The sequence below is a fragment of the Eumetopias jubatus genome, unplaced genomic scaffold (assembly GCF_037043125.1).
Source record: "Eumetopias jubatus isolate StellerSeaLion01/CBP00866 unplaced genomic scaffold, mEumJub1_p1.0 scaffold_13, whole genome shotgun sequence".
NCBI lineage: Eukaryota > Metazoa > Chordata > Mammalia > Carnivora > Otariidae > Eumetopias > Eumetopias jubatus.
This window is the reverse complement of record NW_028274819.1, coordinates 51303469-51320501: the sequence shown is the minus strand read 5'-3', so window position 1 is coordinate 51320501 and position 17033 is coordinate 51303469. Positions and strand designations below refer to the sequence as shown.

Here is a 17033-nt window from a genome sequence, read left to right as displayed (position 1 = left end):
AACCTGTATATTCAGCTTCCTACTGGAATTCCTACTTAGATGTCTAATAAGCATCTGAAACTTACCATGTCCAAAGTGGAACAGATTCACTGGTGGGAGTTGCTGTCTGATGGTTACTATTTTCTCTATGAAGTGGGAGGCCGGGTTATTTATTGTGAGTGAAGGATGGTATGCGTGAGTGGTGGCGGGGGGGAGGAGGGGCGGGGTGGAGAAGACATGAGAGATTTTACAAGTCCAAAAACATTGGAAAAACTAGTGTGTAAAATGAGAGAAAGAAGGTGATCAGAGAAATTTAGTAAAACTTTTTCTCATTCTTGGAAGCATCATTGTACAAGCACCTGAGTTCTGACGTCCAAAATCCCTGGCTTTGAATTGTAACTTTTCCACCTAGTAGTTTTGTGCCTTTGGGCAAGTTACTTAAACTCACTCCCTCTGAGCCACAGTTTTTTCAGCTAAAATAGTGATCAATCATATTGGACTGAAAATGTATAGTTCTTGGTGAGGATTAAAAGTAATGTGCTTTGAACAGAGTAGGTGATCACCAAACAGCTCCTATCCAGTTACCAGAAAGTTAATTCCTTTTAATCTCATCCTTCTCCCTCATCCTCCACATGGAAGCATCCTCTAAATTCTGTCTACCTCCTGAATAGCTCCTGGATCCATCCTTGCCACTGCCTCCATGACTTTAACTCAAGCCGCTATCATCTGTCACCTGTGTTATGTCATGGACTCTCAACGGGTTCCCCCCCCACCCCCCGCCAAAGTTGCTCTCCACACCAGCTGCCGTGGTATTTACTCCAAATCTTTTTAAATCTTAACAAATTTCCAGCGTTTCCACTTCTTCCTTGCGTGGCTTGCAAGGGTCTGTATTTGCTACTTCCTGTGACTGAGAGGTGTGTTAGTTATCCATTGCTACTACAACAAATTACCATGAATTTGGAGGCTTAAAACAACATCCGCTTATTAGGTCGCAGGCATGTGGGCCAGAAGTCTGGTACAGTACGGCTGGGTCCTCTGCTCAGGGTGTCATCAGGCTGAGGTCAAGGTGTCAGCCAGATGAAATTCTTTTCTGGGTTCTCTAGGGGGAAAATACCACTTCCAAGCTCATTCTTGTCATTAGCAGAACCTAGTTCCTTGTGGTTTTAAGAGTAAAGTCTCTATTTTCTGGCTGGCTGTCAGCCAGGGACTGCTCTCAGCTAGAGGTCATTCTCAGGTACTTGCTCTGTGCCCTGCTCCTCCCTCAAGCCAGCCACAGCCCCTTGCATTGTGGCCCCAGCCGTCTTCAAGCCAGCCAACAGTGTGTCAAATCCTTCTCCTTCTTCAACTCTCTCTGACTTCCCCTTCTGTTGCCAACTGGAGTAAATTCTTGTGACTTGGTTAAGACGCATTGGATAATCTCTTTAACTGATTAGTAACATTAATTACATCTGCAAAATCTCTTTTGTCATATAACATAATCGTGAAAGTAGCATCTCATCATGTTTACAGGTTCTGCCCACACTCTAGGGAAGGAGACTGTACAAGAGCAAGAATCCTGGGGTGCCATTTCATAATTCCGCCTACCACAGGAAGGGAGGCCAGGAGAAACGTCCCTGAGAAATGCTGATACCTTGAGCCGAGAGGAGAAGGAGGGGCAGGAGTTAATTAGATAAGGAAGGAAGATTTCCAGAGACCATATGCAAAAGCCATGTAATTGGCTGAATATATCAAAAAAAAAAAAAAGGGACTAAAGAAAGGCCAGTGTGTCTACAGGGAAGAGAACAGGAAGCACAGGGACTTGAAGTAAAGTGGTTAGAGAGGTCAATAGGAGCCAGACCACACAGGCTTCAAAGACTCTGTGAAAAGGTTTTCTCTATTCCCAAAGAAAAGGTCAGAAGAGTGGCACAATCAGATTTGTGTTCTGCACATATCACTCTGGCTTTAAGGTGGAGGAGGGATGTAAGGAGGCATCAGTAAAAGGTGGTGGACCACTGAAGAAGCTAGGAGAGCAATGCAAGAAACAGCGGGATGATGTTGGTGCAGATGTAGGCAGACCGAGTCAAGGAACACTCAGTGGCTAAAATCAACAGGACTTCATGATTGATTGACTATGGGAGGGAGGCAGTTATGTTCCCCAGGAAGCAGAGTCTAAGACAGAGATTACTGAGGAGGATGTTTACTAAGGAGTGCTCTTGGAGTCAACATTCGTGCGAGAGCAAGGATGAAAGAAGGACAGGGTGAAGGGAGAAGCGGAGCAGTGATTCCATCCCCACAAAGGCCTCGGTCAACCCCGTGAACAGCCGTGCACGTCTTTCACCATTGTCCTCTGTTGGGGTGAGAAGGCTCAACCTTTGTACCTCTGTGCTGAGCAGTCATTGGATTCAGGATGCCTCAGGAAGGGAACATGACCTCGCCTGAGCGGGCTTTCCTCGGCTCAGCCAACTCCCCAAGGGGCTGGCAGTTGAGGACTGACTTCCCAAAGCTTCTCGGCAGCTGAAGAATAAATCCCTCGTATTTGGAGAGGAGGCTGGGCTTTTTGTCACAGGCTCTATTACAGGTGAAGGAGCACAAGGGAGTAAGGCAGCCAGGCTGATTCCTAAATCTGTGACTTGTGCATCTTCTCAGATGCACGTCCAACCATATGCTGTAATCGTTGGCTTAACTGTCCCCCAGGAGAGTGGGAGCTACTCGGGCACGGAATGTATCAGACAACCAGCACACAGCCCTATAGCTGGCACATACTTTGCTGAATAAGTGAATGCCCGTCTACTCCTATTTCCACTCCTCTCTCTCTCTCCTACATTTCCTTTGCTCCCCGCCCCCACACCCCACCGTCATCCAATGTGGGAAAAGTCCAGCAGGTTATCTGAGGTGCCACCTGTGCTGGAGCTGAACAAACAGCAAATCAGGCTCTTCTGGTCCAGGGCACTCTGATGGGGAAGGCAGGCAGTGCCAGGAGGAGGGGAGTGGGGGGAGACAGGTGACAACATCCCCACCCACCTCAGGCCTAAATCCTCCTTCAGTGCCCCAGCACCTATAAACTCAGGGCCCTCGGGAGCAGGTCCTCTCCAAAAGACAAATTGGATAGGGCTCTCCGTATTCCCCATAAACTCAGTCCTCATTCACAGTCTGATCTGCTCTTTGCCTGATGCCCCCACCTCCAACAGATACTGCTGGGGGCGGGAGAGTGGAATTTCAAGGTCATGTTGGAGTTTCCTTGGAATGGAGAAGAATGGATAGCCAGCAGGGCTGAAATATTAGTGAAGGCAAGTCGTGCCCGAGGAACTGAACCCACCACCTCAGTCTTGTGCATGCCCCCTTAGCTTTTCTCCCGCTGCACCCCAGTGATCTGGTCCCCTTCCGGTCCCCTCTCATGGGAACCTGACACCCCACACAGGCTGCTCCACCTCCAGGGAGAGCAAACAGGGAGCGTCAATGTGTCGCTGAGGGTGGGCGCTGCCTGGAGACCACGAGAGCCAGCCGCCTCCTTCCTTCTTGTGCCAGTGCTGGGCCGGGATTGGCACCAAACCCCACCATCAGCCCACCCCTCCCCCGTTTATTCTAAGCTGTTCTGCTACCCAAGCTGCCCTCACACCCAAGTCAGACTCTTCCTCCGCACAAGCCCTCTTGCGCGCCAAGATTCCTCGAGGACAAATGCTGTCCGCCGCCACCAACCCCCTCGCCGTCCTTGCCCGCTGCGGAGGGTTCTTTGGGAGCTTTGGGTGGAAGCCTGGGTGTTGGGCCCCGAGGTGGGAAGTGGAGGGTGTGGGGGCAGATGCAGGGGCTACCCCAATCCCTTGGCGAGGAGATACAGGGGACTGTATAGCGATAGTGTCGCCGTCACTGGAGCCACTGCGGCATAGTACAGTAACCCGCGGCTGATGCCACTGTGTTAAATGCCACCCCCACGTCCCCTGACCCACCAGGGGAAATGCTAGATCCCACGGCAGCCGCGCCCCACGCAACCTCTCTGACCCTCCTCCCCCCCACCCTGCAACCTCCCCTCCCCGCCACCCCTCCATCCACCCGTAACCCCCACCGCTACCCTCGCCAACACACGCACACACGCGCGTGCACACACACACACACTCCCAAGAATTCCGCGGAACCGGGACGGTGGTGAAGGGGAGTGGGCGGGAAGGAAATCTCTAGGAGAAGACCAGAGAGAGTAGGGAGGGGGCGAGCCTGAAGGACAGTCCGGGTGGGTGAGGGGAGCGTGGAAGTCCTGAGCGTGGGAGGGGGGCGGAGAGTCACCTGGCGGGACCGAGGCGGACGAGCCTGGGAGGGAGGCGAGCCTAGGCGGGGCAAACAGAGGAGGAGCGGCGGGGCAGGGGCCAAGGTTGGGGGCGGGGACCAGGCGGGGCGGGAGCCTCCGCCCGAACCGCCGCGCGAGCAGGTGGAGCCGCCGCGGGAGTCCGCCCGGCCGAGCCGAGGGAGGCGGTGGCTGGGCTGGGGCAATGGAGCTTCTAAAGCTGAACCGGAGCGCGCAGGGGTCCGGACCCGGGCCGGGGGCTTCCCTGTGCCGCCCGGGTGGGGCCCTTCTCAACAGCAGCGGTGCGGGCAACCTCAGCTGCGAGCCCCCTCGCATCCGCGGAGCCGGGACACGAGGTGGGTGCCCCCCTAAACCTCCTCCACCAGCTCCTCCTCGCTGCACCCCACACTGATAGAGGCCCCCCCCGCCTCCTCAAACGCCTACACCATCCCCTCACGGTACTCCCTCTCAGTCCCCAAACAGCTCTCCCCCCACCCCCGACACTTCTGCCCTCCCCCACCCCCCACGGCTCGTAAAAACTCCATCACAGCTTCACACCACCTGATCACAGCCCCTTCACACCCCGGTCTCCGGGCCGCACCCAGAGCTACTGGTCACCCCCACACACAGCCCTCTCCCCAACACAGAGCCCCCTTCTAGACACAGATGGTCAGAAAGCAAGGACCTCCTCTTGCCTAGCCTCCAGGTCTCTCTTCCTTTTAGATCCAGTTCACAGAGCCACAATGGGGAAGGAAAGAGAAAAGCAGGCAAGCCTGGGAAAAAGAAGAGGGCTGGTTGAGGGAGGGAGCACTATGGAAGGCTTAAATGGGAAGTTAGAGTTATAATCTCCTGGGTCCCCCACGCGAACCCTGAGCCTTCCCAAAAGAGAACCTCACACCTGAGTTAGGCTGGACATTGGGGGCTGCTCCCTAGAGCTGCCTGTCTCCATTTCACTCCTCAAATCTTCCTGCCTCCCAAGGTCGGAATTCTAATCAAGGCACTGTCCCCTCTTTCTGTCTCCAAGTCCCTTCCAAGCCCCTTCTCCAACCTGCCTCTCCTCAGGTTTCTTCCTCTTAGAGCCTGGCTTCGCCCTTTGTCTCCTATCCCTTGTACCATCCCCCCCACCCCCACTGCTTCCACTTACTCAGTCCCCAAAATGACTTTCACTCCTCCCACGGGCCAACAGCCGCATTTTCTTGATAACCCAGCTCACAATATATGTTTTCCCTTCCTGCACCCTTTCTTTCCTTAAATGTCTCCTGGACACTACTGTTGTAGCTGGGCTAAGTGCTGGGGACACAGGAATGAAACAGACCCAGTCCAGACCCTCATTGGTCCATAGTCAAGTGCAAAGGGGAGACAAACCAGTGGGAAAATAACAGTCAGCATGAGAAGTCCCAGGAGAGGGTCTGAATTGTGGGCACCCAAAGGAGATGGAACCCAAGAACTTCCTAGACGAGGGAACCCGGGAGCTGGATCTTGAAGTTGGGAGTTCAGTAGGCAGAAAAGGAAGGAGGGGCATTCCAAGAGAGGGAGCAGTGCTGAGCATAAGGAAATTATTCCACGTTCAAGAAGGGAAAATGGGAATACATTTTAACTTGAGTATTTACCCCACAAAATAATGAATGTTCTCTCAGACCAGTTGTTACACACTCTCACTTAGATTCTTTCATTCGAGAAATATTTATTGAACCAGAGATAGTGCTAGGCACCAAAACGAACAGTTCCTATTTCATGGAGCTCACAGTTTAATGGGAAAGACAGACAAGTAAGCAGGGAATTGCAGCACAAAGTGGGATTGTGCCTTAGGAAGGTTGTGGGAACACAGAAAAGGAGACTTAGCCTAGGGAATCGAAGTTGGCCTCCCGAGGAGTAACTGAATAAATATCAAAAAGATGAGGGAGAGCCAGACAAGTGAAGGGGCAGGAATGGCAAAAAGCATTCTAAGTAGAGAAACAGTATGATTAAGCACCCAAAGTTTAAATCTGGGATACTTTCCTTCAGTGTGTCAGTTTCTGAGAGCCTGAAACACACACCATAAGAGAGGAAAAAGGAACACTCAGGATGAAGACCAGCCTAGAGGGTTTATGAAGAGCTTCATATACCTGGCTAAGGGGGTGGATTATTTTTTAAGATTTTATTTATTTATTTGAGAGAGCGAGCATAAGCTGGGTGTAAGGGCAGAGGTAGAGGGTGAAGCAGACTCCCCGGTGAGCAGGGAGCCCGATGACTCAGGGGCTCGATCCCAGGACTCCGAAAGGATGACGTGAGCCAAAGGCAGACGCTTAACCCACTGAGCCACCCAGGTGACCCCAGGAGAGTGCATTTTTATCCTGAGGTCAATGGCAACTACTGAAAGGCTCTGTAGTACAGCCAGGATTAGTTCTATAGTGTAGAGAATGGATTGGAGTACAAGACATGAAAGGTGGGGGGTGGGGGACACTTTAGAAGGCTATTATATTACTCTGGTGAAAGATGAAGTGGGCTTAGACTAAAGTATTCGCAGTGGGGATGGAGAGAAGTGGGTGGATTTGAGAGGCACTTCTGGAAGTGGAAACAACAGAACTTGGTGATTCATTAGAAATGGAGAGGGAGGAAGAGGTCAAGGGATGACATCTAGGTCTCTGGCTTGGAAAATTGGATGGATGTTGGTGCTATATCATGAGAAGGAGAACAAAGGAACAGAAACAGGTTTGAAGGAGAAGATTATAGATTCAATTGGGAGCGCACTGAGTTTAAATGCTGGTGAGATACCCCGGTGGGGTTGGCCAGTGAGCTGTCAAATCTGGTGGTCAGGAACTCGGGGGAGAGGTACCAGCTGGAAATACAGACCTAAAAGGTCTTTGCCTACAGGAGGTAATGGAAACCATGGGAATAGATAAAACCATGCAAAGCCTGTGTAGGATGAAAAGAAAAGAGGTCCTGGGGCAAGATCCTGAAGAAGATTGATATTTAAAAGCCAGTGAAGGAAGGAGAGTCCATGACAAAACCATCAGAGCGACAAGAAGACAAGGAAATGATTTCAAGCAGGGTGGGATAAGTGATGTCAAATGCTGCCGATGTAAGTCGAATAAGGACAGAACAGATCCTTCAGATCCAGTAACGAGGAACTCCTGACAAGGAGGAGTTATGGGTGTTAAGGTCTGACTACAGTGGGTTGAGTTTGGGACAGTGGGGAAGGAGGTTCTGAGAAGTGAACCAGGGTGTGTAGACAAAACTTTCCAGAAGTTTGGTTGGGAAAGAGAGGCAAAGAAAAAACAGGATAGTGCTAGCAGTAGTGTGGGGTGTGTGCGGTGGGGAAGTTGTCTTGAGGGGCGATGTGTGTGCAGTAGAGGCAAGAGTCTTTTTTAAATGTTGATGCAGAATGGGCCAAGAAAGAGGAAGATTGAAGGTACAGCAGAGAGCAGGGATAGTCAACGGAGCAGGGGACCCTGAGAAAGCAGAACATGAAGTGATTGAGAGCACAGGTGCTAGAACTGGCCTTTCTCATCTGGATGTTGTTATCCACACAGAGTTAGCTGGCTGTTACCCAGGCAGTCAGAAGTTACCCACGAAGACCGTTAGCCACTCACTCAGATATTACCCCCAAAGATGCATGTTAGCCAGGCTCACTCCAGTGTTACCAGTAGAAATGTGGATTTTACCCACATTAGTCTTTTTTTTTTAAGATTTATTTATTTGAGAGAGAGAGAGTGAGAGAGCACACACACACAGGGAGGGCGAGGGGGAGGGAGAAGCAGACTCCCCGCTGAGCAAGGAGCCCAATGCGGGGCTCGATCCCAGGACCCTGGGATCATGACCTGAGCCATGACGTTCAACCGACTAAGCCACCCAGGCGCCCCACCTACATTAGTCTTATATGTTATCCACACAGACCTGAGTGCTAATGCTCACACGGCTGCTACCCACAGAAAAATAGATGTCACCCACGGTTACTTTAACATTGCTCACAGTCATTTAGATGTCACTCATCCACCAAACACACTTGCTTTTGTTTTATTATCCACACATAGATATTGCCCGTGGTCACTTAAGCAACCTTTTCCAGATATTACTCATAAAATCACAGATGTTACTCTCACACATTCGGATATTACCCACAAAGACTCAAATGTTACCTGTGTTCGCTCAGGCACTCAGTTATTGTACTCAGTCAGATTCATATCTCACTTAACATCTTAACATGTTAACATCTCACGTCCATACCCACTTAAATATTGCCCACAGAAACTTGGATACTTCTTCTGCTTACTCAGCTACTGCCATCATCATTTGGATACTCCCCCATTCACATTCAGACCTCTGGATGTAATCCATGTTTTCTGAAGATATTATCTACAAAACAAGATGTTATCCACAGACATATCTACAGATATCACTCTTGTTCACTCAAATGTTACAACTGTTCTTGCTCTTGCTCACTTCAGCAGCACCTATAATAAAATTGGAACAAATGTTACAACACTTGATCAGATACTATCTTAACCTACATGTATCCCACACTCCATCATGCATTACCTACAGACACGTAACTGTTACCTTTGCCCGACCTTGTCCACAAAGATATGTATTACTCTCACCCACCCAGATATTATCTATCACAAAAACTAAAGTGTTACCCAATTTTCACTCTGATATTACCAACAAATCCTTCCATATTATTTTTGCTCCCTCAGTTAGTATCCATTGACATTCGGATATCCCCATTTGCCCCGCTATTATCCCTAAATCAGTTGCATGCTATCCATGCTCACCACAGACACGTGGGTATTACCTTGATGTCGTTGTTCATGGGCGACCAAATCCAACATACCAGTGGAAGGCAGGATTTGAGGCATCAGCAGCTTCAGTGTTATTTCTTATAAAGTCCTGATTTTTGTTTTATGGCACATTATCTGGATTTTTGTGCTCATACGTTCTCTGCCATCATCTGGACAGAACAAATGCAGATCCTCTAGACCCCAGAAGCAGAAATGAACTGTCACGGTCTTCTGAGTTCTCTGGCTCAGCAGAATGATGCCCACAGGTAATCAAGGCACTAATACCTATAAGGTGCCTCTCCCATTCTCCCACCCCTACTGTAAGTTCCTAGTTGTTGAAGCCACTGTGATCACTCCTATTCCACCACACAAATGCACATGGATGCATACATATAGGCAGAAACGCACACACAAGTCTTCATTCCAATTGCTTTTTTGTGACTTTTGAGAAAACCAATATTTATTTATTTATTTATTTATTTATTTATTTATTTATTTATTTATTTATATACTGAAGTAGGTTCCATGTCTAGCATGGAGCCCAACATAGGGCTTGAAATTACCACCCTGAGATCAAGACCTGAGCTGAAATCAAAAGTTGGAGGCTTAACAGACTGAGCCACCCACGTACCCTACTAATAGACTTTTATAGTAGTTTCAGGTTTACAGAAAAATTGAATGGAAAGCACAAGAAGTTCTCTCTCACACACACACACACGCACACACAATTTCCCCTATTTTTAATATCTTACATTAAGGCAATATCTTACATTAAGGCACAATTTCCCCTATTTTTAATATCTTACATTAAGGTAACATTCATTACAACTGATAACCCAGTACTGATATATTATTAACTAAATTCCATAGTTTACATTAGGGTTCACTCTCTTTGTTATATTTTCTATGGGTTTTAACAAATGTGAAAGGTGTAATAACATTTATCCACCATAGTACCATATGAATAGTTTCACTGCCCTAAAAACCCTGTGCTCTAGCTTTTTATCCCTCCCTCCCTCTCCCCAGATTCCTAGCTCTAAGATTTCTTTTTCACATCTCCTAACTGTTCAACAGCAAAGACTTGGAGGGATAGTGGTGGCTGGAAATAAGGTAAATAGCTGGGAATGCCCAGCAAAACAGCAAAGTGGCAATTTTACTGGGACTCTATTTTCTGGAGACCCATGCAAATTGGGAACTTCATAACGGTGTCTCATCTTTCTGCACCACCAAGTTCAAAGACACACATGGGACACATCAACTGGATGAACAAATGAGAAAGGTGCTTTCTATACTTTAGAGTGCTCAACCAACTTGAGGTGTGGTTATTGATTCAAGAACTAGTTGAAGGGGCACCTGGGTGGCTCATTTGTTTAAGCGGCCGGCTACTGATTTCAGCTCAGGTCATGATCTCAGGGTCCTGGGACAGAGCCCAGCTTTGGCTTGGGCTCCCTGCTCAGCAGAGAGTCTCTTTAAGGATACTCTCTCCCTCTCCTTCTGCCCCTCCCCACTCTCTAAAATAAATAAATAAATCCTAAAAAAAAAAAAATACTAGTTGAAAAGAGACATCCAGAGAAGGATCTGAGACAGATGATAGAACTAGAGAGATTAAGGAAAGGGGCAGGGGTGGGGAGTGGGAAGAGCAGTGGACTGGAAGGAGACACAAAAAGTACAGGATAGACTACCAGCTCTTTTTCTGGGTCCAAGGACCTCTCTGACAGAGCTCTCCCTCATAAATGTTCTTTACTCACCCACACAGACACACACACACCCCTCAGATTTGCTACACATAAACCTTCCTTGGAGAGCGTTACGTGCGTCTCTAGAGAAACAGAGGCAGAGAGAAGAGGCCGTGCTGGAGCTTTAGAGGCATGGAGGTGAAGCATGAATGGGGAAGGACAAAGCAGGTACATTTGTGTGGAAAGTGACAGAGATTCACTCAAAATCCATTAGCCAGCATGTGTGCACACCTCCTATGTGCAGGACATTATGCTAAGTGCCAGGGATATGCTGAAGAACAAGATGGCCATTGCCCCGTCCTCAAGAAGCTCAGAGTCCAGTGGAGGAGATAGAGAGTTAAACATAAAACAGCGAGGATTGCCACACTGGAGTAGAGAGAGGCGGAAAGAGGCACTGAGATTGAGATTTGATTGGGAGAAGGAGGCAGCATGATGAATGACAGAGGGCTGAGGAAGTAGTAGGAGGCAAAGCATTTTAGAGATTTGGAGACCCAGCTGCCATTCTGATTCAGCACCTTACTTAGTTGTGTGATCTGAGCAAGTAATGTTACTGCTGGGTTCTGTTTAGGGATCTCTTGTAAACAGCATGCACTCATGCCTACAACCATTTTTTAATAAATTGGTTATTGTTATGAAAACAGTTTAATTCAGGGGCTAACGCAAGAGTCAATGTATGGGGCTGCAGAAGGGGGACTGCCCCTCTGCGCCCTTCCTTCCGCACAACCTGGAAGGCTCTGTCCCTGCCCCCTCTCCCTTCAAGCTCTAGTCTCCCTCATGCTGAGGCCATGGGTTTGAGTGACTGAGTCCAGTTAAATTCAATTCAATTTTGTTTGGGTCGGCTTGGCTGTGATATAGAGGCCCAAAGATGAATCCATCCCCCAAAAGAAATGACACAAATGAATAGAGTCAGCCCTCTGTCTAGCCCAGCAACACTAGTGTTCCTCCTGTGAGCTTCCACAACACTTTGTATATTCTTCAACTTCACTCCTTATCATGCTGTGTGGCACTTATCTGTCATATATCCAAGTTTCCCTCTAGACCATGGGCTCTCACATGGCAGGGAATTTGTCATGTTCATCTCTTTGTCCCCAGCACCTAGCATAAAGGGAGTGCTCTGTAAATGTTTGTTGAGTGAGAATGAATGTTTGGAGATAATTAAAATACAAGGCAGAAAAGAAAAAGCATTCTAATAGGTATTTACGAAATATGCATGGGTCAGAGAGGGGGAGATTAACTCCAAATGAGGCATCTAAAAAGGCCTTACAGAAGAGGGGGCAGTTAATCTGGGTCTTGAAGGGCAGTGGTGAATAGGAATTTACCAGATACAGAAAATGAGTTTGTGATGGAGGGAGGGTATTGTGAAAGAAGATTCCAGGCTGAGAAATCAATGTTAGCAAGGGAGGAAGTCATGAGCATGCATGATGCCTTCAAGAAACTGAGTCATCCAGTGGCTTAAGTGGGTGCTTTGCAAGAGGAGGCGAGAGGAGGAAGAAGACAGTTCTCAGAGGACCTGGAAGACATGCCAGAGGGTTGCAGACAGCACAGAGCAGGTGAAGGAGTTTTGTGTTTTTTTGTGTTTGTTTGTTTGTTTTGTTTTTAGACAATAAGGACATGACCTGACCTGTGTTTCAAAAGGTAGTGGGTGGTCAACTGTGCCAAATACTACAGGGAGATCAAGTAGAATAGGCTGAGAAGAGACCTTTGGATTTGGCAGTTAAAGCTTTGTGATCTCGGGAAGAAGTGTCCAAATGGTGTTGGAGGAGACAGATGGGGCACTGGACTGTAATGGACTGAGGGGTGAATGAGGAGATGCAAATAATCCTTTCAAGAAGTTTAGCTTAAAGAGAAGGGACCATTTGGAGCAAAGCTTGAGAAGAGACAGACTTTCTCAAGGAGAGGAGGAGTCAGGTCAATCTCACTAAGCCTCAAGGGGTTAGAAGCCTGAAGGATTCAAGTTCACCACGCACTGCCTGGGAGGAGGTGTTCCTGGGATGCAGAGGGACCGGGCCGGGTGGCCAAGGTAGGAAATAAGCGGCCTTGGAGGGTCTGGCTGAGTGGGAGCCAGACTCCCTGCTGCCACCTCTCCCTTTTCCTACCCCCCAGAACTGGAGCTGGCCATTAGGGTCACCCTTTACGCAGTGATCTTTCTGATGAGCGTTGGAGGAAATGTGCTCATCATCGTGGTCCTGGGACTGAGCCGCCGCCTGAGGACTGTCACCAACGCCTTCCTGCTCTCACTGGCAGTCAGCGACCTCCTGCTGGCTGTGGCTTGCATGCCTTTCACCCTGCTGCCCAATCTCATGGGCACGTTCATCTTTGGCACAGTCGTCTGTAAGGCGGTTTCCTACCTCATGGGTAGGTGAGACAACCCCCGCCCCCCGCCCTCCTTTCCTAAAGTCCTTGCCATACACGGGGGTCTTTCCCTGCGGGGCCTGAGAAAATCACGCTGGTTGAGTGTGTAATACAAGTTTCCTAAGTGACCCCTTCCTCTTCCCTTGTTTAGGGGTGTCTGTGAGTGTGTCCACACTAAGCCTCGTGGCCATCGCCCTGGAGCGATACAGTGCCATCTGCCGACCGCTGCAGGCACGCGTGTGGCAGACGCGTTCCCACGCGGCTCGTGTGATTATAGCCACGTGGATGCTCTCTGGACTGCTCATGGTGCCCTACCCGGTGTACACCGCCGTACAGCCAGCAGGAAGGGCCCGTGTGCTGCAGTGCGTGCATCGCTGGCCCAATGCGCGCGTCCGCCAAACCTGGTGAGGGGGCCCATTACCTATTCCTGGGAATGCCCTTCTCCGTCTCCATCAGCTGCTTCCTACCAGTACCCAAAATCCTCCTGTGGCTGCTTTGATCCTCTGATTACCTTTCCGCACCCAGCACCCTGGGATTCCCATTTGGGGCCGCTCCCCAGTTCTCTAGCCCTTCCCAGCAGCTCCCCCAAATCCTACTTCTACCTCAGGGACCTGGTCACCAGCCCTAGGAACAACCCCTGGCTCTTCTCCGTCTGGGAGTCTAGGCGGACGGATACCCGTGTGATTGATCGCTCTGTCTGCAGGTCGGTCCTGCTGCTCCTGCTCTTGTTCTTCGTCCCGGGTGTGGTCATGGCTGTGGCCTACGGGCTCATCTCCCGCGAGCTCTGCTTAGGACTTCGCTTTGACGAAGACCGTGACAAGGAGAGCCAGAGCCGAGGCCCAAGCCAAGGAGGGCTGCGGAGTGGAGCGGCACCTGGTGCGTGAAATCCAGCCTCGCACCCCGCCCCTGGCCTTGGGAAGCGGCAGGGCCTGGAGTGGGTGGAGCAGAAAGGAGCGTGAGCTGGCAAGGAGGCAGGAAACAGGGTCTGGTGGGGTGGGGCCGGAAGTCGAGAGGGCTCAGCCCGCTGCTCTGACACCCCACTCTCTGTGCCCAGGTCCTGCCCACCCCAATGGGCGTTGCCTGCCCGAGAATGGGCTGTCTGGCGAGGATGGTGATGGCTGTTACGTGCAGCTTCCGCGCTCCCGGCAGACCCTGGAGCTGTCCGCGCTGACTGCGCCCACTCCTGGGCCAGGATGTGGCCCCCGGCCCTACCAGGCCAAGCTGTTGGCTAAGAAGCGCGTGGTGCGGATGTTGCTGGTGATCGTTGTGCTTTTTTTCCTGTGTTGGTTGCCACTGTATAGTGCCAACACGTGGCGTGCCTTCGACAGCTCTGGTGCACACCGCGCACTTTCAGGAGCGCCGATCTCTTTCATCCACTTGCTGAGCTACGCCTCAGCCTGTGTCAACCCCCTGGTCTACTGCTTCATGCACCGTCGCTTTCGCCAGGCCTGCCTTGAGACGTGTGCCCGCTGCTGCCCCAGGCCTCCACGAGCTCGCCCCAGACCTCTTCCCGATGAGGACCCTCCCACCCCTTCCATTGCTTCCCTCTCCAGACTGAGCTACACCACCATCAGCACACTGGGGCCTGGCTGAGGGGTAGAGGGGGAGTGGAGGCTGAGGCAGGACACACCCATTCCTACAAGCAGGGACCCATCCAGACACACGAGAGACACACACCCACTGACATAAGAGACCGACACCCAAAAGCATGGACTAATCCCAATGCACCGGTGCGCCCACACCCCCGCCCCCAAACACACAAGTGGCTTACCTGACACAAAAGAAACAAACCAGACTGCCACATAGGAAATTAGGCACACTCTTGATATGGGACTGAGCCTGGCACACAGAAACATGGCACTGACCTTAGACATACACACAGCAGCCCTAGCAATGGACTCTCCGTACATAGGGGAAACTCAGAGAGGCTGGCCTGCCTCTCTCTCATACACACATGGTGATGGCACTGCTTCTCTAGGGCTCCGGAGCCTGGCAAGGTACTGACTCCTGAGATGCTCCAGGCTGCCCCCAGTTTGACCTCACAGTGCTCTTCCCCATTTCAGCACTGAAAATACCAACCAGCATAATCTCACACTGCCCTGACCAACAGGCCATTTTGCACTGAAAAGGCCCTTCATTCCTTTCCAGTTCAATACTATGCCCCTGCCCCTCATCCCTCACCCAAACTCTTCAAGAAATAAAAATGACTTGGCTTCCTCCTGAACTTCCTTTCTGGACTTTTTCCGGGGGGCAGGTGAGGGGCACAGGATTTTTTTTTTTTTTAAGATTTTATTTATTTATTTGACAGAGAGAGACACAGCAAGAGAGGGAACAGAAGCAGGGGAAGTGGGAGAGGGAGAAGCAGGCCTCCTGCTGAGCAGGGAGCCCGATGTGGGGCTTGAACCCAGGACCCTGCGATCATGACCTGAGCCAAAGGCAGACGCTTAATGACTGAGCCACCCAGGCGCCCCTAGGGGCACAGGATTTTGTAGAATCCTCCCTATGGGGTCCCTCTTCCTGCTGCTCACTCCTGTGCGTGACCCCCTGCCAAAAGGCCCATGGTCTGAGGCTCGAAGGGGATGTGGGTATTCTCTCTGGGTTGTCATCCTGGACTCACCTAAACACCAGGGTCATACAGGTAGCTGGGGATGGGGGTGGGCTCTCCATGATACATCACGATTCCTCAGCATAGTCTCCTGAAGCCATGCCACTGCTAAGGTACTATATTAATAGATACTTACTAAAATTTTATTGAAATGGTAAGAGGTAATACTGTATAATAAAACTTGGTTTATTCAATGTGTGTTTGCAACACCAAGGTTCAGATCATGATAGGTGTACAGAAGCTAAAGAGTGGGACCTTTTTAATGCACTCTTCTCTGGCATCAGAATCTGGCCAAGTTTCTGCCCATGGAAGCAACAAAGCGGGGAGGCGGATGCTGGATCTGAACAGGAGGAATCCCGGAGCCTGGCGCCCTTTTGATTGTAAGACTGATGCAGCCCCAGAAAGAGGCAGAGACAGCAACATCATCCCTCCACACACACGATGACAGGGAAGAACAGATGCCCTCACCAAGGAACACACATGGATAATCAGAAGTATGATATGTTGGGAGGCTTTCTTGACACTTAGTCTTGTAACAGATGGGAAAACTGAGACTCAGAGCAGGAAAGAAAGCTGTTCAAAGTCATACAATAAATTATAACAAGACAGAAAAAAATCCTTTTAAAGTAGACACTGAGCTGGAGATGGGAAAGAAGCCATCAGGAGGCAGACCCAAGTTTTGTGAGGCCTGGAGCTTATAAAACCGGGTGCCCTTTTTTTATGAAAAATAATAGAAAATTGCTAGGACACTGACCAGGGCCTTGGAAGGTGCCTGTGCTGTGAGGAGCCCTGAGATTTAAGCCTCACTAACCTCACAGATAGTACCACCTCTAACTCTGCCCACTAACTAAGCTGGACAGAGGCCAGATGGAGTGAAGGACAGTGTGAAAGGAGAGTGGTCTTCTGTTTACCAGTGCTGAGGCTGCTCTCATCCATCCTTTCTACAGGGCCCTGGGCTGCAAGAGGCAGGACGCAGGAAGAAAAGGAGGGAGAAGGCATTCCGAGCTGTCAACGACAACAGTGCTGGTTAAAAATAGAATCCCAGCTGGTCTGACTTGCTGAAGGCAGATATTGGGCCTTTCTCTCTCATGCCAACTTTTCCAGGGGTGAAAGTGGGGTTGCTCACAGGCTTTGCAGCACTCTGAAGGAGGTTGTCTTCGCGGCTCTCCAGTCAGCCCCTCCAGCTGGGCTCCTGATGACCACCAGATGGCAGTGGAAAGCTCTGGGGGGCAGGGCTCCAAGTCCAGCCTCAGCCTGTGCCCCCGGGGCTAGCCCAGAACCTAGCACAAATGCACGGCCTGAATAACATCGTTTCACACACAGTGTGGCCCTTTGGTCTACAGAATACT

At 50.2% G+C, this 17033-nt stretch overlaps 1 protein-coding gene across 3 annotated transcripts; it reads left to right on the top strand.

The window, feature by feature from the left end:
- Positions 1–4370: 4370 nt before the first annotated feature.
- On the top strand, positions 4371–15303 carry CCKBR (cholecystokinin B receptor). 3 transcript variants are annotated; one of them, XM_028116883.2, is made up of 5 exons: positions 4371–4587; positions 12831–13082; positions 13231–13483; positions 13783–13955; positions 14134–15303. In XM_028116883.2, exons 1-5 carry the CDS (start codon positions 4437–4439, stop codon positions 14670–14672), a joined length of 1368 nt encoding a protein of 455 aa, XP_027972684.1. In that variant the 5' UTR covers positions 4371–4436; the 3' UTR covers positions 14673–15303. The 3 variants fall into 3 exon arrangements, with proteins under 3 accessions (XP_027972684.1, XP_027972685.1, XP_027972686.1); XM_028116884.2 differs by lacking the exon at positions 4371–4587 and adding an exon at positions 11463–12277; XM_028116885.2 differs by lacking the exon at positions 4371–4587 and adding an exon at positions 11501–12747.
- The last annotated feature ends 1730 nt before the right edge of the window (positions 15304–17033 follow it).

Excerpts from the sequence above, each read along its gene's own strand:
- CCKBR (XM_028116883.2), top strand. The coding sequence starts at position 4,437 with ATGGAGCTTCTAAAGCTGAACCGGAGCGCGCAGGGGTCCGGACCCGGG. Across the intron at positions 4,588-12,830 it reads CCGCGGAGCCGGGACACGAG|AACTGGAGCTGGCCATTAGG; the intron begins GTGGGTGCCCCC and ends CCTACCCCCCAG. Across the intron at positions 13,484-13,782 it reads GCGCGCGTCCGCCAAACCTG|GTCGGTCCTGCTGCTCCTGC; the intron begins GTGAGGGGGCCC and ends CTCTGTCTGCAG.